Below are 22,428 nucleotides of genomic sequence, written 5' to 3' on the forward strand. Positions count from 1 at the left end.
TAAATACAAAATACAAGCAATAAAACACGCCTTTGTGTGATTTAAAATTTTTTACTTCTACTCCATGCATCGGTAGAATCTCTTTTATCTTTTCTTCTTTTTGGATGTCTTTTTTAGAAGGCGAGGAATTTTCTTACAGACTTATTTTACAATAAATAAAAATAGACAAAATAAGATAATCCATTGTATATAACAATATGAAACAATTATAAGATTGGAGCTCTTTTTGGACTTGTTTACACTTGATGTCACCTGTTTTCTTTTGAATTTAATTGCTCAAGAAGGTTGCAAAAATCTCTTCTTGTTTTCTTGCTTATAAAGTTCAAAATAGCTACTTATTATTTTTTGCTCAATAGATCGACCACCAACTTATCCTGGTCAATTGCTCTCGTGACGATTTTGGCTTGAATTGACTGAGAGTAGATCCTCTGGTCCGCAAATTACGGATCAAGGGATGATCCACTACATGAGGGCCTTTGATTTAAATGGACCCTATCTATTTAAAGATAGGGTTCATCCAAATCAAATGTCCATATCAGTGGACCATCCCTTAATCCATAATTTACAGATCAAAAGATCTCTACTGAAATCGACTACACTTGTATTTAGTCAACTATCTAATTCTCCAACGACTATTTGAGTCGATTGAAGTATTATAGTTTGCAAACCATTTGACAACTTCTGTCATTCTCTATCAGATAAATAGTCTTCTTCTTACATTTATATTATTCCATCACTCAATTATTCTTATTCATGAGTCAAGATCTTGCCTTAATCAATTTTCCTATAAAAAAAAATATTTTATCCCCGCGAACTATTTTGAGTCAACTACCTAATCAACTTAATCATCAATCAACCGAATTCAATTGATTGTCTGGCCAATTCACTTGCAAATGAAAATATTGTGTTCACTAACAAACCAACTTAAGTCAATTGTCTAGTCGACTCAATCATTAATCAGATAAATCAATTCAATCAACTCAAAGGTTGAGTCTTTCCCTGACTCCTAAGTCAAATCTACTCCAAATTCAAAATAAAGGCCATTCATAACCTCTAATCTCACCTAGACATTTTTTTTGCCAAGAGGTCATACTTTGAGACTTATTTATCTTGCCAAGAGTTATTACCTTTAGGACTATGGAACTTATCTATCTAGTATCTATCAACCTTATCTACTTAGCACTTTCCCTTACAAAGAGACCTAGACTCTAAGACTTAGTGGTAATACTTACCAAAACTTCCATTTGCTAAAAGGCTGACCTACAAGACTTCCTAATCCACCTAGTGTCACTTGGTTTTAATTAGATTCAATACTTTAGGAAATAATTTAATTTAAAACCAATTTAATAATTTTATCTAAATTAATTCTAAAAACTTATTAGAAAGTTTCAAAACTTTTAGTAATAATTTTATAACAATTATAAAATTATAACTTATTCCAAATTATTTTTTACCTCACTTATAATATTAATTTGAGAAAAAACAATTTCTAATTAGAATTAATTATATCTTAATTTAACACAGTAGTGAGAAGTGAAAGAGGGCTTTGTCATATTCAATTCATGATTCAAAACTTATAAACTTCATAGGAGTTGCTGATGACCATGGCTCAAACTATAGGAAGGTATGAATGACTTACAACGAGGAAGGTAAAAACCCCAATAAGGAAACTCTTGGCATCTTGGTAGAACAGAATCTTTGACAAACGAGCTATAAAAATCTCTTCCCTTTACAGCACCAATAAGGTGCTAGCTTAGTCTTTTCCACCACAATCATTTGGATTCCAGTAAAAAGGAGAATTCAGAACATCTCACAATGGTTGATGAAAACAAAGATATAAAAAAAAACAAAAGGGGAAAAAAAATACTTACATAGCTTTATTATTTGCAGAGAAAGCAGATAATTCATCATTCGTAGATAGATAAAGCAGATTTTGATTTCTCATAGTATCTCCTTTTTAAGCATCCCATGTCACTAAACATTTCTGCCAAAGGATCTCGATCTAACAGCCTTTTGCAATTTATACCAGTCAAGGAATAGCTGCTCATATTGTTGTTGGGGGCGCGCTATTCCATTTAGAACAGTTATGTGAATATTGAGAACCAAACCACGCCGATAATTACAAAATCACTGAGCAAGAAGATGCCCCAGTGAATCAGTGACTGGTCGCCAAGGCTGTGACTAGCAAACCTAGGATCAGGAAGGGCTGAGCACTAGTCTGCTTGTGAAAAATGAAATCATGTTATTTCAATTTTGACGTCGATGACTAGGATACATGAAATGAAATGGAATTACCTGATACTCCACATCATACTTAACAGGATCTTTCAAGAAGTATTGGAACTGCAAAGAAAAATTTGAAAATATCATTAACCAAAACCAAAACAGTTTTCTTACCCCAAAGAGAGCACAGAAATATATATTTTGTTCGGTTACAGTGTATCAGGTATTCATTTTCAGAGGATTCCATTACAACATCAGATTTTTTTGCTAGAGGAATAGCTCACTGAGGTGGATAATTCATACCTGAAAATATATTTGCGGGAGAATCAGTCCAAGCAATGCTAGTGCATAGAATGTCTTATCAGCACCAAGGAGGTATGCTGGAACAAGGATAAAAACATGTTACAACTTACAAGTGAATTCTAAATTTAAAATCAGTATAAACAAGCAGTCAGAAGGCAATAACAGCATGCTTTTATCTCCAACAAATCTGTCGAAGACTTAAAGACACAGCTGCATTGGAAGTTTAAATATCAATTTGATCATTTTATCATAATCTATATTGCTAAGATTCTTCATGGAATGTGAATTTTATCTGAGTTAGTCAGCTATGGCCCTGAACAAAAAAAAAATCACAATGCATCATAAGGTGAGGTGAGAAGCTGGACAGAAACAAAAACCTAGAAAAAAGGTGATAACAAAAATAATATCCCCATCTACATGGCAAGAGGAAGAGAACGGAGTTAGAGATAGGCTCATATGAGAAGATGCTTTTGTTCTTTTAGTTGTCATTAGATTATGCTAAATCTTTCAAGACAACATTCACCTTACAAAAATGTTGCCTTTTATTAGTTTCCATAATTAATTTATGCATTCCGTACTCGTTAGACGATATCTGAAGGTTTCTATTGAAACATGGGAAGAAAAGGAGAAGATGAGAAAGCTGTATATGTATTTATATACCTGCAACTGAGAACTGGGTAATATCTATAGCACCTACGCAAATCCATTTAGCAGTATCCATGCCAAAAGCAACTGGAAGTGACTGTGAGAACAGGTGTGCAATAATGGACGTCAGTTTAAGCCATACCAATGCTAGTATTCTGGAAATATGGGCTATGAGCCAACCTGAAGTCCCAAAGCCCTGTCTCCTTCAATGCTTTTAAAATCATTTACTATTGCAATTCCAAGCTGAAACAAAAGAACATGAGATTAAATTAAATAGCGCAATATGTTTACAAGACTGGCTTGTAGAATAACCGTTAGTACCCCAGCTATGCTATAAAGGAGGGTCAAGACAATTATATCAGGTGTAAGAGTTCCAAAGAGTGCTTGACCAGCCCACCTACCAACATGCATTTGAACAGAAAGCTCAGAGCAGAAATAAATGGTAAAGAAGCAAGAGCAGAACCAATTATGATAACAAGCATCAACAACTACCATGGCAAACAGATGTAACTTGCTCCTAAAGCAAAATTTCCAATCCAGCCATTCTGCTTGAGCTGCAAGAGTCAGAAATCAAAACGAGAGTAAATAGATTTTAAGGATAGTTTGGTTCTAACAATCCAAAATTCCACTTTAACCAGAACAGTTGAGATGAAATCTCTGTACTTTAAGAGGAGGCGCTGAATATATGTAAGAGAGAAGAGATCCACCCACAGCCAAAAAAAATATGTCAGGAGATTTGTGCCCTGCCTGAAATTAGATGGTTACAAAATTTAGTGTGGAGAAAAATACTAAGCTGCCCCATGTAAGTTAACATGGTAAAAATACTCAAGAAGACCTACCCACACATCTAACAGGCCTGCCAATCCAAGGCCAGCTAAAAGAAGCAACCAAATTTGGGTTATAACCTGAGAAAGAGATCAATTAAAAAGGATGCAATAGTTTCTTAACAAGTTTGCACGATCAACAATTCCTTGTCCTTTCACCAACCGAACATTATCCAATGAATGTTTCTTAAAATGATTAAAGGAAAGAAGATAATCTGCTAATTCCATTGCTACCTATAACATCCAACAAGCTTCGTCTGCTCTGTTACGGCAGACAATAGTTGCAACCAGTTGTGGAGCCAGAAATTTTTTCTTAGTGGGTGGAGACAATGTTTTCAAAATTGCTTCAAAGCAGCCGGCAACAAAGTACTTAATCCAATCAAACTGTGCATCAAACTGAGAAAAGTCAAGAAAGAATCAAACAAATGTCAAACCCAATTGAGCCTGACTGATTTATCCATTTTCAAGTTGTTTTTCTTTTTGAATTATCATTACATTTTCCTCATTTATGTTTAACTAGATGGATTCATTACATGTCAGAACTGGCCCTAATCAGTAACTACTTATCGATTTAATATATACATAAAGCACATGATTTATCATATATATAGTTGTTGTCAATACGATTTCATGTTTACAAATTATGATTGCTCAATACGATATATGCTACTGCAACTTATAGCATAATTGTCTATGTGCATGTAAGAGAGGTATTACTTAATGCATTAATATTCTCCTTTTTAGGATTAATTGGTGTTGTATGTATTTATTTTCACCCTTGGAAATCAAGATTGGAAGGGTGGTGATATGAGAAAAAGTGTGAAGAAGTAAGGAATGCAGTTGCCCATTAAGTAGTTTTTTAGAGATAATGTGGTGTGTAGTGCTGGTGTCTAGAATGGTTTGATAATAAAATGGGAAAAAAAGGTATTAATCCTTCCATATATTACACTACGTTATTGATTTTTGTGGTCCCCCTACTTCAACATATGTAGTTCCACGTTGGTTGCAACCAATGACTAAGTAGCAGATGAATGATAGATGGAGTGTCAAATGGATCTTGAAAACATAAGTCATGGAAATGAATATTATTTAGTTTAATAGATTTATACCTCACCCTCAGAAATTGCTCCTGAAGGAATAGGACGATAAGGCTCGTTAATTGCATCAATTTCTCTGTCGTACCAGTCATTCAATGTCTACAAGCAGAATCAAATGAATGCAATGGTTCATAATCCTTTACAGAAGTTTTTTGTTTTATGAGGTTCTAAATACAGTGTACATCAGCATACCTGTGTATATCCTGTTAGACAAGGTCCAGACATTATCATACATACAATAGCTTTAGCAACATCTTCAATATTCCAATGAAAATTTCCTGGAACATTGGCAGTTTAAACATTCACTGGTAAGCAAATCACTACCTCAAATGATGATAGAAGAAAAGTTAAACATAAGGATGCATAAACTTACCCATCCCAAATCCCATATTAGCAAAAAAAAAAAAAAAAAACTCATTCAACAAAGTGATGCTTTACATGACAGTAGCGTTATTTAACAAAGATATCAAAGTTAACTACTCAGCTAGATCCTCAAACATGTGAGAAGCAGGTTCCTTTCAAAATAATTCTTACAGAAAAATAAGATGACCACATGAAATTCAGATGAACAATTTGAAAGAAGAAAAGAAACCTAAGGAATTTATTATTGGGTTATATTTGTGTTCCTCTTAAAGGAGACATCATGGTCCCGCCCTTAGAAAATTAGATAAGGTGATGAAACAACATGACCAAATCATATGGTTGATATTTTGGATTTATATTTACTGGCTTATACCTCAAAATCTGACAAGATCAAAAGATAAATTCATATAGCATTTTAACAAAATGGGTAATGGCCAAGAAATAAGTGATGGAAAACATGCATAAATGTTTATAAATTATGAAGGGATAAACTATAATCAAAATAAATATGTGTGGAAATGAATGCATTCTAGGAGAGCTGCAAGGATGAATCATACTTTTGAAGTACATATTTATGTTTATAAAGGGGCTGTTACATGTTTCTTTCCACAGGATCTTTTGACCATTTTTGTATTTGACAGTCTTTATAAATGATATTGTTTTGGACAAATACTATGTAGCTAACTTAAATGAGAATCAAGTTAGAGATTCAATATAAATGGATTGTGTTATGAAGGCATACTAAATTACAGGATGGAGATGGACAGTATCTCTATAATCTGCTCATCCACAAAAACTAGGGAATATAAGAAATAAACTAGACCAAGTTATTGGCCAATGAAGGAAAGAGTTTGTTTACCGGAAGCAGCAGCTCCACAAACCACTCCCCACACTAGTGGAGGCCAAGTGACTGGTTTTGTAAGTTGAAGACGTATCTTCCATTTATTCTGTTTTTATAAAAGAAATCAGTTCAATATTTGACAAGTACAAAAAGTAACTTAAAATGAACATACAAGTAAAATTAATTAGAAAATACAAGTAGTTCTTCCTAGCCATCATCTTTGAAAGAGAACAAGCAAAAGAATAAATACTGTGCTGTAGACAAGTTGAAAAAACAGAAGACTTCATTCCGGTAGTTTTATCATCCATTGAATTATCTTTTTCCCATCTTAGGCCTTGGTAGAGGATTCTTCCCAGCAAATATTACAAAGTCACAGTTTGATTTTGACAATATATTATCACTAGCAAATCACAGCCTGAAAAACTAAACCATCTAGGTTATGTAGAAGATGTGACTTATTCTCACTTTACTTGCATATCTTCTTTGGTGTTACTTTCATAGATCTTGGTCCTGATCATGAGCTTGCCTTAATATTTTAGCAAGAGCCAAGCAATTTTTTTAATGAATCTCCTTTAATTCCCATGCTGTTGCTATTATTTAACTTCTATTTCATTAAAATCTGTTTTACAAACCATTTTTCTACCAAAAATTCCACACCAACGAATTGAAGATAGGATGGAATACAATTCTTTTCAACATATCTTGTATTAGTTCTTTTCTTTCTTTGTCCCAGATTGTGCACTAAAAATCAACTTGGACAGAAGATTAAGCATCTCAGAATGTACCACTACCAATATTTTCCTTCACCAAACACCTTGTTAAGGAACTTCCACAAGTTTACGAGAAACACCATTAGACTACCAGCTCTAAATGTTCCTCACTTGACTTCCATAGAAGCGACACACCGAAGATAAAGACCTTCCTCTCATAATATATCGGTAGATGCTAATGATGATCAGGTTCTCTTATCTATTATTAATAAAACTCAAATAAAAGAATAATTCGTTCCCAAGTGGCCTGAATCTCATGAAGTGCATAAACATTTCCAATCCCCATCTCAGACTGAGACCACTTGACTGATCTTTATCCAATATAGAGTTGTAAGTCCTGCAGCTCTAGGAGAGAATTTTATGACGTGATTAAGGATGACCAGCTTACTGCATGAAGGATAACATAGACTAGATTCATTTCTGCAAAAGGTCATACGTTGACTTGAGCGCCCCCAGACGGCTAGCCCCACAACCATTTGTAGAGAGGTAAATCAGGAAACCAAACAGACCACTATATGAGAGGGTATTTTCCACCGGCTTCGCCGATAATTGACCCTTGTCCATTACTGCAAATCTACCACATAATGAGCGGCTCGGTTATGCCCTGGGGGCAACATAGACTAGATTCATGCACTGACACAAGTTGGATGCTTGAGGTAATAACGAGACTGTTGTGAAAAAATTGACTTCCTATTTTGTAAGTTGGAAATTGTTCAAAAAGTTTCGTACCACAAAAGTTGTCATTCTCACAATGCCATGGCTGTGAAAATAGGACTGGAGAACAATAAGATAATCAAAAAATGAATGAAGAACTTTGTACAATGTGTGCTTTCTGATTGAAGCAAATGTTATGAAACAAGCTAACGGGAAATTTGAAGGGATGTAGACCCAGTACACCTTCACATGGTTATAACTAGTTCATGAGGATTTTCTGGCTAATGGAAACAATCAATAGTAGCTTGTGCAAATACACACTCAATCCAACCAGTAACAAATGAACAATATAGCTTGAAAAGACACGAGTCACACCATCAAGTAACTTGGGGCGCACACCAAAATGCTTAAAGAACATTCATTTAAACATGTTCGTAAACTAGATCAATAGGAAGGCCTTGTCGAACTAAATCATGTATCAAACATTTGTCCGGTGTTTAAACTAATTCATCCAGTTGTTCAGCCAAATGTCTAATCATCAAAAGATGTAACAATAGGAAGAAAAGGAACTTGCAGCAGTAATAAACAAAACAATTTTCTATCAGAAGAAAAGGAGGCTCGAAGCGGTAATAGATAGGATTAGAATATTTTCCTTCCGAAAGGTTTACCGATTCTCGAGCCGCACCCTTGATGCCAAGAAGCTGATTGAGGCTCGACCCACCACTTGACGGCGCCTTCTCGGGTGCCACAGCTTTGACTGCTGCCCAGTGACATCATAAATAAAACTATTCTTTCTCTCAAGTCTCAGTAGAACTGCATAAAACGAACAGGCAAAAGCAGGCGCAAAATGACGACATCCTACTGAAATGCAATCACCCCTTACGAACCTTCCTTGGCGTCGGTCTCTGCCGCCTTGACTGTAAGCCTCCTCCGCTCGGAGGCACCTATTCAGATCCCAAACAGTCAAACCAATCTGACAAAACCGGCGAGTAAGAGAGAGGAATGCTCGAGAGAAAGGACTCACTACGACTTCGGCAATAGTGACAAGAGAAGGGTGGAGGAGCTCGGACGGCCGGCGAACTGTGACGAAGAGGGGTGCGAGCAGACAGGGTGGAGGAGGAAAAGGAGGGAACGGTGAGAAGCGCCGCCATGTCCCCGTAGATCGGAGGGACTGTGAGCTCTGGACTGCGGAGAGGATGGGGAAGGCGAGACGCGAGGCGGATAACTGGGCCATCGCGTGGCGTGATCCGCGGCTCAACGGCTTCCTTAACTTGTACCCCCTTGCTTTCCGATGTTCCGTGTTCTTATTTTTCAGTTTTTACACTTTTTAAAAACAGTAGAAGTCACTTTTTCAATTACTACTTGATGAGATTTTTTTTTAGTTTTAAATAAAACTATTATTTATCTAAACGATTACTGATGTTATTTATGGAACGCTTTTATATAGTTTTTTTAAATAAATAAATAAATTTTTTTACATCTGGATGAATAATGAATAATGAATAATTGATAAATATGATGATAGAAGGTGATTCGTTCGCTCTAGTATCTTCGTCAGTTTCTTCATGTCAATACGAAAGAGGTAAATCACGAGTGAGTCGCTAAGTCTTGGATAATTGAATAGTATATGAGGGAGGGTAGGCTACTAGCCAAGATTTGATCCATATATCTCATGGTAGTAACACCATCATGCTCTAGCTAACTATTTGTCCCGAGGGACGTGAATAATTGATAAGAAAAATGATATGTAGAGAGAAAAAATCTTAAGGAAAAGTTCAGGAATAAACACATGAAGTGATGGGAGCCAAAAAATAAAAATGATGAGTCATGAATTTATGTTTCTATCACTAAGTTTTTTCTTGAGATTTTTCCCTCTATGTATCGTTACTCAATTGATAAACATGGTGGCAAAAGACGATTCGCTCGTCTCGAGTGTCTCTATCAGTCCGTCCCTATACCAACACAGAAAAAGTAAATCACATGTGACTACTAACGTTGGATAGTTGAATAGTATATGGGGGAGGGCAGGTACCCGGCTACTAGTCGGGATTTGACCCCAGACCTCATGGTGGTAAAACCGCTATGCGCTAATTAACTGTCCATTTCAAGGGGATTGAATAATTGATAAACATGATCACAAAAGGCGATTCACTCACTCTCAGTGTCTCCATCCGTTCGAATAATTGGTAAACATGGTGACAATCTGCCATCCAGTGGTCCACCGAATAATTGATAAACATGTGGCAAAAGGCGATTCGTTTGCCCCTAGCACCCCTACCAACTCGTCCCTAGATCAATATGAAAAAGATAAATCATAGATGACTACTAGTCATTAGTACAGGTGACCAAGACAAGGGAGAAGGCATGCCCGGCGCGCACAAATAAGTAATAAACATATGGCAAAAGGTGATTCACTCGCTCCAGTACTCCGCCAACCTGTCCCTAGGCCAACATCAAATAATTGATAAATATGTGGCAAAAGGTGATTTGCTTGTCCCAGCACCCCTGTCAAGTCATCCCTAAGTCAATACGAAGGAGGTAAATCACGGATGGTTACTAGTAATTAATGCAAGTGATAAGACATGAGAGAAAGATATGCTCAAACAATATTAAATTTCGTCCTAAAATTTTATATGACAACATTCTATATTTTAATCACCATACCGTCCGAGACTGACTGTGGCCTGACATTTAGTTATCATCGACTTGGTAAGAATTTTCATTATTTGTCAGACATTTGATCTATTTGTCACATGTGTAGACCTTGATCTGTTTGAACTTTCAAGGTCAATATCTATTAGATTTCTCCATCTATCAACACTTTCCATTACCAACACCGACTAGATTTCTAAAATGTTAACTCAGTAGGACTTTAAACTATCAAATATCTAATCAATTTGGACTCATTTGAACATTATCAATGCAAAGTCTCCGGTCTCCCATTAGTCTTGACACCTATCCAATTGTAGGAAAAGATAAAATCTTTACCTCAGCAATCCCTTCAGAACAGACTCACATCTCGAGGATAAATCATAGGGAGACATTTATCATAATGGAATGGTCTTTTACATAAAAGAGATTATACACTCAGCAGGACATTTTCTAAACACATTGAAATGTATATAGATATGCTTGAAGGAACCTTAAGTTTACCCATGCTTTCATGATTATCAGACTCTGTTGAAAGCCCATATAGTAATTTTGAAACTTTGCATCAAAAATTTTTAGTTCAAATTGTGAGTTAGAGTGGACAGATGTAATCCAAAGAGATTATAGAGTCCACACATGCTTTAAAAACTATCGAACTCCTCCAAAATATCCATGTAATAGTTGTAACCCTAACTTGCTACATTACAATTTTTCTTTTTACTTAAATGATGAATTTGAATGGATAAATGTGTTTGAGAGAGTTTTTAGAATTTGCCCATGATGTTAAAATGGTCAAACTACTCTGAATGTCTATCTAGTTTTTTTATTTTATTATCATTTTTTTTTTTGCCCAAAGCAGCGATATGATATTTACCCATTTGATAAATTGAGTAGAGAAAGATGTATTTTAAAGAGCCCTTCGAGTTCACCCATAATTTTAGAATTGTGAAACTCCTTTGAGATGCATATAAAATGACAGTTTTTTTACTCAAATGATGAATATAAATGTGTTATGAAGTAATTTTAATTAATTTTTTTTAGTTTTTTTTTTCAAATGATAATAGATAGGTGTGTTTTAGAATATATTTTTTTAAGTCCATCCGAGTAGACAGATGTATTTTTAAGTCCATCCAAGCATATTTTTTCTTCTTTATCCAGTTGAGTAGATAGATGCATTCTAAGGATCTTTTTAGAGCTAACGCGTGATGTTGAAACTATAAAACTTAATACAAATTATTTGTGAAAATTTTAACGAGATACAATTTGTACATGCATACTGAATTGCTAAATACAACTGATGAACTAATAACATACAGGCCACTAAAAGATCCATGAGAACCAATTTAAAACTACATACCAATTTTAGTCAAAAATTATCATATCCTTGAACAACAGAATTAATAACATATAAAATTTCCGAATAGTTTTGGACGATAGATGTACTGATTGGATAATAATTTAAACATTGAATTAAATATCATTGTGATGATAAATTTAAAAAAAAGTACACCTTTGATGATGTAATGAACAAGGGAAAAAAACAGCTCTTTTAATTTTTGCCCAGACTGAAAAATCTCAAAATAGCAAATCACAAGACAATATTCATAACCAAAATCCTTTCTTTAACTACGTCCAGTATATTACACAAGAATCATGCAGGAAGCGCAAAATACCACTCCGTTCTCTGCATTTACTCATTTCATTTAATACAAATTGCAAGCCTTGAACCAAAATTTTTTATACGAAAGCAGCCGCCAGCTGAAATCAGTACAGGATGTACACTAGGACTAGAAACAAAACCTAATTTTAATGCTTTAATTCTGCATAATTCTTTTTCTAGTCTCCACCTTGCAGCCTGGTTTGCCAATAGTCAGTAGAAAGTCAATCATGAAGCAGACGTTTACAAAAAAGATTCTTTTGCATATCTTTTACTCAGTTGCAAAATACATAACTACCCTGAGCTAATCGCAGTAGATTCTTGGGTTACTTCTGTTGCAGCATCTGCATTGGAGCTACCAGTGTCTGCAGCCTGACTCTGGCTGGTCTGTGCTTGGCTAGAAGCTTGTGAATCTTGTACAAGCCCTAAGACTACCAGTGTTGACCTAAGACACCAAGTGCAACCTCTGGCATTTAACATTATTGAAAAAGGCTGACTACTTATGGATAAAAAAGGCAAAGCAAAACAAATATTGACCTGGGCAAAGTTGAGCGTATGTTTGGCTGGTTAGCATGCTCAACCAATGGAGGCTTCAGAACAGGATTCTTTTTCAATGCATTTTCAAGCTGCGCAGCTGGCAACTGCACCACCAAAAACATGCAGTTAATCAATGTACAGCAGTTTCAGAGATGCAATGCATTTTAAAACGATGGTGGTGCTATAGTCTAGATAATCAGATCAGCAACAAGGGCAACTCAGCATTCAACAACTAGGATAAACTTTGTGAATTTTAATCAATAAACTAACAAAATATAAGGAAGCTTCAGGTAAGTAGCAAACAAATGTCATGGCAAAAAATAAGACCACTAAATCAGTAGCAATTTCACATGATGATGTTTTAAATAATTGATGAGAATCACATGAAGAGACATAAATTCATTCTAGGTTCATACAGAAAGAATAATATTATATTGCACTGAATGATTAAGCACTATAAAGTTGTTGTTTTGTGACCAAAAGGTCACAGGTTCAAATCCTAGAAACAATCTTTGCAAAAAGTAGGGTAAGATTGCGAACAATGGATCCTTCCCCGGGATCCCGCATAACGGGAACTTCGTGCACCGGGCTGCCCTTTTTACTAAATGATTAAGCACACTTCTAGAGGTTTTTCAGGATGCCTATGCTGTAAAGGTCCACAAATCTACCAACACTGAATAGTATCCTAACTTTCACAGCCTTGAAACTTGGTAGTCCTACAGGATGTCATGGTTTACAAAGTATCTCCTGAATCCTTTTTAAGTACTTCATTCCATAAATCAACCCCTGTAGGTCATGTAGAACCCATAGATAACTTACAAGACTTGCAAGTTCAAAGGCAAAGTCGAAAACGAATCTCTCCATCTAAGCAAGAAAAGTATTCAGTAATTATCAGAATAATAGAAAATCATTGTGAAATGATTTCAAATTGCCTAATGCGTTGTGTCTATTTAAAGACATTTTTAGTGATAGGTTGTGTTTTTCTTGGAATCACATAAAATAGTAGGAAAATAGGAGGATAGGAGGGAATGGAAATGTGAAGAGCAATACTGGAGTGTTTCTAAGTTTCCTTGGGTGGATAAGAAAATTATGACTTCCTTTGCTTTTTCTGGGGCAGCCCATGAGGAGGGAAGAAACCGATTTTACCATTTGACACTTACCTACTTCTCAACTATATTAAAGAAAATCCTTTGCCAAGGTGGACAAGATCAGAAAATCAGGTTTTCTAAATCAATCAAACTAGCATTGAACTGATATACTAGATACTTTAAAAATCAGATGATTGAGGTTCCTCAATATGTCAAGTCATTGATAGTCTTGGCAGTTGACACATAATCATCCAGTGTCAACAATTAACAAATGGCTAGCCAAAATTATGCTGTACAAAATTTGAACCAATGAGAAATCGACTCAGATTTAATATGTGGTATATTTTCTGAAAAATTAAAATTACTCATGGAAGAACTAACTTACTTAAGCTGAAAATTATGCATTTTTTTCTGGACAAAATTTAATTGGAGATTGTTCCAAGTCATAGAGTAGAATTAAATCTCATGGATAGTGATCCATATTAATAGGCATATTAGCATGTCCTGATTGCATCTCATGCATTGTGATAATTAATTCTGCACTTGATCATTTGGAAAGATCAAAGTTTAGATTATTTTCTGTACAATCTTTTGGAAAGGTTACAAAATAAGAAATATTGTTGAGTTTAGTTAGGAGTCTATCCTAATTCCTAACTTATGTGTGAGAGAGATTGAGGTGCAAATAAGGTAATGCTATCTGATTGGTCTCCTTAGCTTCCCAAGCGCACCAACCTACCTTGTGCCCAGTATGTGCAACCCTCTCTGATATGAACATGAAATAGCATTTGCAAGCCATTGTCACCTACATACAGTTATCCACCAAACATAGAAACAGTTGCATGTAGCAAATGAAGTGAAGACCCACATGACATAAAAGGAGTAATGCTTCTTGCTACTGCACTTTGCTAATCTGCAACAATGCCACACACTTCCTGCATGCAACACGCTGCTTAAGAAAGGCCTGCCTGCCTTCTCTGCATTTTTTTGTTCCCGCTTCACTTTTTTTTTTTTTTTTGAAGAATTCACTAGTATCATGAAGCTCAATGATGTGTGTTTCATGCATATGGTTTTAAATACTATTTAGTATGCATTTGTTTCATTACATGAGCATACTTCGCATAGTTTCTTAGCTTTTACATTGTTTTTATTTTTTTGGTTCAAAGAACTGCTCTTTGTGCATTTTCATTTGCAGGACGTGAATTTGGGGTTCAATGGATACGAAAAGCCTTGGAAAGCACAATCCAACATAATGTACGGTCTAGCCGTGTCCCCTGACACAACCGTGCATCGCCTTTGGAGCAAGATGAGCAACGGAGTAACAATTGAGACTTCCAAACATGAGTTGGTCGTCCCCTGACATGGTCGTGTCCCTTGCTACCACACGACAAGAACTCCAGAACAGAACACAATCTGGTTGTGTTATCTGACACAACTGTGTTCTAATGACCATGGATTTCCAGCAACCAACACGCCCAAGTTGTGCATCCCAACACGGCCGTGGCACAATGGCGGCACCCCTATTTTTAGGAAAGTTGCTCTAGACTTGGAAGGCTTTTGAGGCTATAAAAAAGCTAAGGGGGCATCTGTTTGAGGTATTAAGGGATTTCCCATGACAAGGAACCTAGGAGAGAGTCGTTTCCAAAGAGGCATGAGGATTTCGTCCACCAAAGAGGCTTGGAGATCTTCTGAAGACGACATCAACATCTACGACTGAGCTTTATTACTCTTCTCTCTTTCGTTTGAGTTGTAGTTTGCTTAATTTCATGTTTTCGGCTTGTATCTCCATCCCCATGGAGTAGTTTCCTTAATTCTAGGATTAGGGAGTAACCAAACTTTGATTTGATATTTGTGTTGATATTTATCTCTTTTATTGCATGATGTGTTGATCCTTGATTTAGTTGTTAGCGTACTTAACATATTAATAGATCTTAACGGACATTAGCATAGATTCTGGGGTGAGGAAGAATCGAAAGGCGAACTCCAATCCTGGACCTATAATAACTAGACTTGAGAGGTTGTTCATGAAAGTAGTCTAAACCCACTCGAGGATTCCATTGGCTAAGCGTAAGGGATCTATCCGAGTCGGCATCACAAAGTAACAATAGCAGTCTAGGGGATTGTAGGGTTCTCGTGACAGGTGTCTCCATTAGAAAGCAATCACCCTAGGACGGCTACCATGAAAATAGGGATCGTGTTTGGGTAGATACACCGATGTAAACTCGAAAGGGAGCATCGGTTACCCTGGGATAGATCACCTTCAAGCTTGATCAACATTGAGGTAAAAGAGAGACCGCAACCACATTATCAAGGTTAATCGTGGTGAAACCGAAATCCTAGAATTGCTCTTTAAGCCTGATTTTCTCACAACTTCACTCTTGCTTTCTGAATTTGATTTCTTTCACAACCAATTCTCTCGATTTCAATTTGGTTAGAGAGCCTACTTTGCATTCGGACTAGTACTCAACTTCATGGTTTCAGAGGACAATATTTTATTACTTGACGACAACTATGTACTTGCGGAAATCACACATCACTCAACATGGTAGCTAATCCTCCATGGGCACCAACCTCAAAGAGAACGAAACGAGAGAAGCTCCAATGAAAAATACTTCTAATGTGAATATGTTCCTATGCAATCTCCCAAAATTCTTAATGGTATCGTGTTAAAACAATCTATTATTCCTGAATACTCGTGCCAAAGAATTTCCAACTGCTACCTTATTTTATTCCGTAGATAGCAAACCATACCTCTCATAATCATCTAGTTCTTAAATTATAGTCCCTGTATCATACATAGTATAATTTAAGTCTGTATCGTAAATTTTAATCTGCCATGACTGTTGCCTTCAGTGTCGTAGCCCAGTTGTATGTGGAGTGCAGAAGTGCCAACTGAAGAGTGCTAACCCTTGTCCAGTTGCTGTAGCAGTCCATGACAGTTGGTATCAAAGCCGAGTTGATTTGACTTGGAGCTTGGTAATTCTAAAAGTTCAGAATACAGAGCTGGATGGCTAGTGTTTCAGAGATGGTGCAGCAGTCCGAGCCCACGACTGTTGCCCGAGGGAAGAGCAAGGAGAGTTCTAGGGACATACTGTTCGAGTTGATGCCTGCTTAGCCAGGGCGGAAACTACCGTTGGAAAATTGCATAAGTATGAGGACTCAAAGAGACATCTTGAGGAGCTAGACTGCATGGGGAGGAGTTTAAAGAAGAGATCAAGAGATGCAGGGTGCCCTTGATAAAGTTGCAGACCAGCCATGGTGGGGGTTCTGCGCTAGGAAATGGAGGAGCTCAAGGGAAAACTTGTTTCCTGCATGATAGCCATGTTAGGAGGCATGCTCACAATGCAGCATGCGCGCCATGTGCAGGTGCCTGAATCTAAGGAGTTCAAGGGCATCAGATCTGCAAAAGATGTGGACAATTTCCTTTGAGAGTTGGACCAGAATTTCAAAAACATCAGCATCAGGGATGATTATTTCTGCATCCATGTATCTTACTGATATAGCTTTGCTATGTCATAGGTACAGTATTGAGAGGCATCGGGTGCTGCCATGCTATGTATGCATGTGTAGCCATGAATGTATATGTATGTATGTGATTGTAATAAAAATTTTGCTTACCCAATTGCTTCACAAGGCGTAGCACATGATTGCAATAGGTTACCAAAGTATTGTAACAAATGGAGATGACCAACCTGTAGCAATACAGAAAAAGACTGAGGCTTCATCTGAATAGCACATTTTAAGAACCCCACCCATAACTTAGGGTACTTCCATATCTGCAAAAAATCTCAAATAACAAGAATAATATCTAACAAAAGAAATTTAATGGTTTAAAATAATATCAAAAGGGTACCTGCTTGTTTATAAGTCGAGACAAGATTTCCATCACAAAATCCATCTGAAAAAATGAAAGGAAGAAAAAAAAAAGTAAATAATAACTGAATATTTGGATTAATAAAATGAGCAACAACAGCTTGGGGATACGTAAGCACATTATTAAACAAGGACAAAAGCAATAAATCTATTGCAGAATTACTTGTACAAAGAATTGAATCCATCCTCGCCCCACACTTAAGAAAGAAAAGAAATGAAAACAACTGATAACTGAAACAGAAAAAATCCCACACGCCTGGTCTACCAAAAAGCCTATCAAACCTCGAAAGGAACACAATCAACTTAGTTTTGCTTGAAACTATCAAACATAGAAAAATAATCCTTTTTTGATAATTTTTAAATTTACCAGATATCGTCAAAACAGAAACATCCAACCAAAACTCAAGGAACACAAACTCAATATTGTTTACATTGTCATAAACTTCTACATTACAGTGCACAGTCTATCTCATAGACATACAGCTTCTCCAACACAATAAGAACATGTTTTCAATTTGCATTCACACAATTCTTCGAGACATTATTGAATTTAGTAAGCAGAACGAATAGACAATACCTACCAATGATGGGAATGTAGCTACTGCTTGAATGACAGTTCTCATGAATAACATAGGTAGAGGTATTTGTTCAACCTGCGAGATTCCATGATTGCTAAGTACCATTTTCTAAGGAATGAGACCCCAAAACTGAACAGCTTAGAAATGCACTTACTAGTTGATTCAGAACTTTTGCCAACACCTGTTGTGTAAATATATTATGCTGCTTAAAGCAAGCAGTGCATGCATCAGTAATCTGCATAGAACACAATACCAATTTTCTGTCCAATTAGACAACAAAATTTAGCAAAATAGGGAAGCAAAATAGATACCTGTTTTAGAGGTATCCCATCCTTTTCAGGATCTATCAAATGAATGGCGATTAAAACTTCAGCAGGTGTCAGGCATGGGCCAGTTTTTGGGGACCCCTGCTTATCATTAAAAAAACACACTATGATAAGCAGCAGTTGCTTTATTTTTTCCTACCATTCATGGTACCTTTCAAGATAATTCATGAACAACAAAAACTTAAATGGTACTTCAAAAGTTTAAATATATACTAATTCTTAGAGTGCAATACATCATGCTGCCATTAAACAAAAGAAAACATGGTTTCTCATTAGCCAAAATAAGTCTCATAAATGATAAATAAGAAGACATCCGTTTTCAAGTAACTGTTTATTAGATAAGGGAAGAAAGCCTGCTAGAAGACATGGTCAATAATTTCTCAGTTTCTGACATCTTAATATCATTATATCTATGTAAATGTGATGACTAGATATAGCAACTGCCCTATGTTCAAATATAGTATTGTGTCAATGACACTCATCAACTACTTTGTCAGAATAAATGTTTAAATATATCACTACATCAGACGTTAATTTCTCAACTAACAAATCTTCAACAATATTATAAACTAAGTTGAGAAGAAAAATTCTCTTATAGTTTTATTAATGAACCAAGACACCCTTTTATAATGTGAGTTAATAAATAAAGAAGGAATAAATAGAGAGAGAGAGAAAATAATACTACCTAAATAAATTATTCTATCAAATCACTCTAATTGATTATATCCTATCTGCACCCACAAATGGCTCTATACAAAGAAAGATAAAATATTTGATTACTTCCAACACTCCCCCTCAAGCTTGGCTGTAAATATTTTGATGAGACCAAGCTTGCCTTTAAGAATTTTATGATCTTGTTCAGATAATCCTTTTGTAAGAAGATCAGCTAGTTGGAGAGATGTAAAAATATAATATTGATAATGCCTTCATCCACCTTTTCTCTAATGCAATGACAATCCACCTCTACATGTTTAGTTCGATCATGATGGACAAGGTTGTGAGCTATACTAATGACTGACTTATTATCGCAAGGGAGTAGCATAATATCTTCAAACTGAATTTTTAGGTCTTTCATCACTCTTTTGATCCAATTAAGTTCACAAATTCCATGAGTCATTTTGTATTCTGCTTCGGCACTACTTGCAACCACTGATTGCTTTTTGCTACGTCATGTCACTAAATTATCCCATACTATCGTGCAATACCAGAAGTTGACATTCTATCATCAATTAATCCTGCATAATTTGTATTAGTGTATGCACACACTCTTCTATCCTCAGTCTTCGCAAAGAATAAGCCCTTCCCAGGAGTTTGTTTAAGATATCTCAAGATTCTATATACTGCATTCAGATGACCTTGATGTGGTAAGTGTATATATTGACTTACTAACTGCAAAGGCAAGGTGAGTGTATATATGTTGATTGCGTTGATCAAGTCATAAGCATACCAAGGTGTCTGGTTCGGCATTAATCAATAGGAGGAATCGAGAGAAGAAAAAGAAAAAAGGGGGGAGGAACCATACAGAAGAACTCACAGATGACTTCTAGCTGGTGGAAGCATCGAAGGTTCCTTATAGAAGCCTCCTGCAGAACCCTAGCTCATGGTACACCTCACCAACAACCGCCAACACATGGAAGCCTCACAAGGTCCTTTGATAGAACCCTAGCTTGAAAACTTGAAAAGATTAAGTGCATGTGCTCAAATAATCCTCACAAGCCTACAATCTCTGGTATCATTTGTTTCAACAAGTTTCACATGTTTATTAATAGGCAGAATGGTAATTTAACTAAATCATAGGTACAAGATTATTTGACTCTAGCTTCACTCAATTTTGTTATTTATTGGTGCTTCAATTGGTGCACCTCTTCACAAGTGACTGAAATACATTCACCCACACGAGCGAAGCTCCTGCAGCATCGCTCTCCACCTCTCACTCCCATGTTTGTTGCATCCAACAGCTGCAACCCACAGCATTGAGGCACTAGCTACTAGCATTGGAATTGCTTCCTTCATGCTCCACTGATTGCACACCTCTATGAGCCCTTCACTATGTTTCGTAGCCTCTAGTGACCCCTCTCTTAAAACCCAAGCTCTTTAATCAAACCTCAATAATTCAATGAAGAAACAAGATTACTTTCATTAAGAACCACAACACAAGACAAACCAAAAATTTTAGATCACCAAGTGCTCCATTCCTTGAGACCTAAGGACCTTCAAGAAAACTCAAATACTTAATCCAAAAGAGCCTCTTAATAGATTGCTAAACTTCAGAATGTGCCATACAATGAACTATATGCTCTTTTTGGACCTCACCAAGATTTGTTTATAACGGTATTCTACGTCATGTGTCCATTTATAGTAACTTCTCATTTAAAGTTGCTCAATACATTGATTTAGTTCATTTGCAAAGTTATAGCATGCAAATCGAGAGTCCTACTATCTGGAAGAAAGAGACATGTTGGCATTAGAAGGGTTGAGTTAAGTAATGATTATGAGACTCAGACAACAATATAGGGTATATCTATGCATTCACTAACCTTAGAAATCTCATAATGAGTCCCCCAAAAGGCATTTAAGCTTCCACCATTTTTCTTTTGAGAAAAAATTGATTATAATGTCTACTTATTTAGCTAACTAATCTATTTAAACATTAGCTCAATTTTCAACTTGGAGAATAAGCTACATTACTAAAAGACATTCAAGTTTATGCCTTTTATGTTGACTTTACAAAAAAACCATAACAAGTTTTTCCATCTCTAGATCAATCACAACATTTTCTCACAATGAGTGTTTCCAGCTCTAGATCAATCACAGCATTTACTTATTGGAATGGGAGACTGAAATGAAAAACAAAATCCAAACCAAATTCATTTACAACAAGAGTAGAAAGGAGAAACTAGAAAGAGGAAACAACTATTTCTTACTAATTGGAAATGGTGTTCAAAGAAAAGATGATAACTAAATTGATTTCTTGAAAAACAAAACAAAGTTAAAGATCCACCAACTTCTCTCATTAGACAGGATGCCCAAGAAAAAGATAATGACGAAATCTTTATTACTACTTATGCTTGAAAATAACTGAAGAAAGATGCACATAAGTTATACGGAGTCAACAAGTCCTCTTTAGTTAGGAAGAATTATGCAATTAGGGTTAAAAGGGTTTAAAATTGTTCTGAATTTTAAGTTATTTTAAATTTTATAAGTAGTTTTAGATTTTGTTATTTTTTAAAGAAAGTTTGTTAAACTTTTTTTTTACAAAGATTCTATTGTCAATTTGTAAAAGAGGTTAGGAACACATGTAAATTTAGATTTTCAATCCATGATCTTTTTTCTCTTTCTATGTTCTAAATGCTAGTATCCTAGTCCCCACGGGTAGCCGAGTTGGTACTCGGCTGGTAGATTGCAACAAGAGTGCCAGTAGCCTAATCAACATAAAATTGGTATTAGTTTGTTGATTTATCAATTTGATCGTATTTTGTGCAGCTTAATGCTATTTTAATTTGGTATTCCTCTAGTGCTTTACCAAATTATGTTTCTATGCTGCATCAGTATAACCTCAAACCGGAACATATATTTCTTTGGAAGAAACTAGGGCTATAAATGAACAAAACGTTGATGAGTAAACTTGATGTTCAATTTGATAAAAGCTTATTTATGTTCGTTTAATATATACAAGGTCAATTAAATGAGCAAACTTGATCAACTCATTAAACTAAATGAACAAACTTGAACACACGTGTTCATCTCATTAATGTTCATAAACAATGCTTGTGACCTATGTGAATAATGTTCATGGTGTTCAATAGGATTATAGATGAAGCAAACATTCATGAGCAAGCTTGGTGTTCGGCTTGGTAAGAGCTTGTTTATGTTTGTTCAATAGGCATAAAGTCAATTAAATGAACAAGCTTGAACACATTTGAATACATATGTGTTCAACTTGTTAATATTCATGAATAGGCATTGTGAAAGGTTCATGAACCATGTTCATCAATAAAACTCT

General features: G+C 35.8%; 2 protein-coding genes across 6 annotated transcripts in view; both read right to left on the reverse strand.

The window, feature by feature from the left end:
• Positions 1 to 1,711: 1,711 nt before the first annotated feature.
• On the reverse strand, positions 1,712 to 8,976 carry LOC122040898 (chlorophyll synthase, chloroplastic-like). Of its 3 annotated transcripts, XR_006128743.1 has the most exons (16): positions 8,745 to 8,976; positions 8,608 to 8,664; positions 8,389 to 8,480; positions 6,315 to 6,402; positions 5,285 to 5,370; positions 5,105 to 5,191; positions 4,011 to 4,076; positions 3,835 to 3,918; positions 3,664 to 3,725; positions 3,493 to 3,568; positions 3,352 to 3,414; positions 3,187 to 3,268; positions 2,527 to 2,603; positions 2,296 to 2,343; positions 1,872 to 2,218; positions 1,712 to 1,758 (listed from the first exon to the last, which is right to left on the reverse strand). XR_006128743.1 is itself a non-coding variant. In XM_042600383.1 (15 exons), the coding sequence occupies exons 1-15, from the start codon at positions 8,869 to 8,871 to the stop codon at positions 2,156 to 2,158; spliced, it is 1,158 nt and encodes a 385-aa protein (XP_042456317.1). In that variant the 5' UTR covers positions 8,872 to 8,976; the 3' UTR covers positions 1,855 to 2,155. The 3 variants fall into 3 exon arrangements, 2 of the variants coding, with proteins under 2 accessions (XP_042456317.1, XP_042456318.1); XM_042600383.1 differs by lacking the exon at positions 1,712 to 1,758 and having other exon boundaries at positions 1,855 to 2,218; XM_042600384.1 differs by lacking the exon at positions 1,712 to 1,758 and having other exon boundaries at positions 1,855 to 2,218; positions 8,389 to 8,477; positions 8,745 to 8,975.
• A 2,836-nt stretch (positions 8,977 to 11,812) lies between these two features.
• Positions 11,813 to 22,428, reverse strand: part of LOC122040899 (symplekin-like) — a 41,456-nt gene continuing 30,840 nt past the window's right edge. For 2 of the 3 annotated variants that reach the window (XM_042600387.1, XM_042600385.1), the window contains 8 exons: positions 18,411 to 18,506; positions 18,254 to 18,334; positions 18,103 to 18,174; positions 17,502 to 17,546; positions 17,341 to 17,424; positions 12,564 to 12,667; positions 12,325 to 12,471; positions 11,813 to 12,224 (listed from right to left, as the gene is read on the reverse strand). In XM_042600387.1, the coding sequence (XP_042456321.1) occupies positions 12,206 to 12,224; positions 12,325 to 12,471; positions 12,564 to 12,667; positions 17,341 to 17,424; positions 17,502 to 17,546; positions 18,103 to 18,174; positions 18,254 to 18,334; positions 18,411 to 18,506 (648 nt within the window). In that variant the 3' untranslated portion in view covers positions 11,813 to 12,205. Of the gene's footprint in view, positions 12,472 to 12,563; positions 12,668 to 17,340; positions 17,425 to 17,501; positions 17,547 to 18,102; positions 18,175 to 18,253; positions 18,335 to 18,410; positions 18,507 to 22,428 lie in introns of all 3 variants that reach the window. The other variant, XM_042600386.1, reaches the window with a different exon arrangement.

The sequence above is a fragment of the Zingiber officinale genome, chromosome 2A (genome assembly GCF_018446385.1).
Source record: "Zingiber officinale cultivar Zhangliang chromosome 2A, Zo_v1.1, whole genome shotgun sequence".
NCBI classification, from domain to species: domain Eukaryota; kingdom Viridiplantae; phylum Streptophyta; class Magnoliopsida; order Zingiberales; family Zingiberaceae; genus Zingiber; species Zingiber officinale.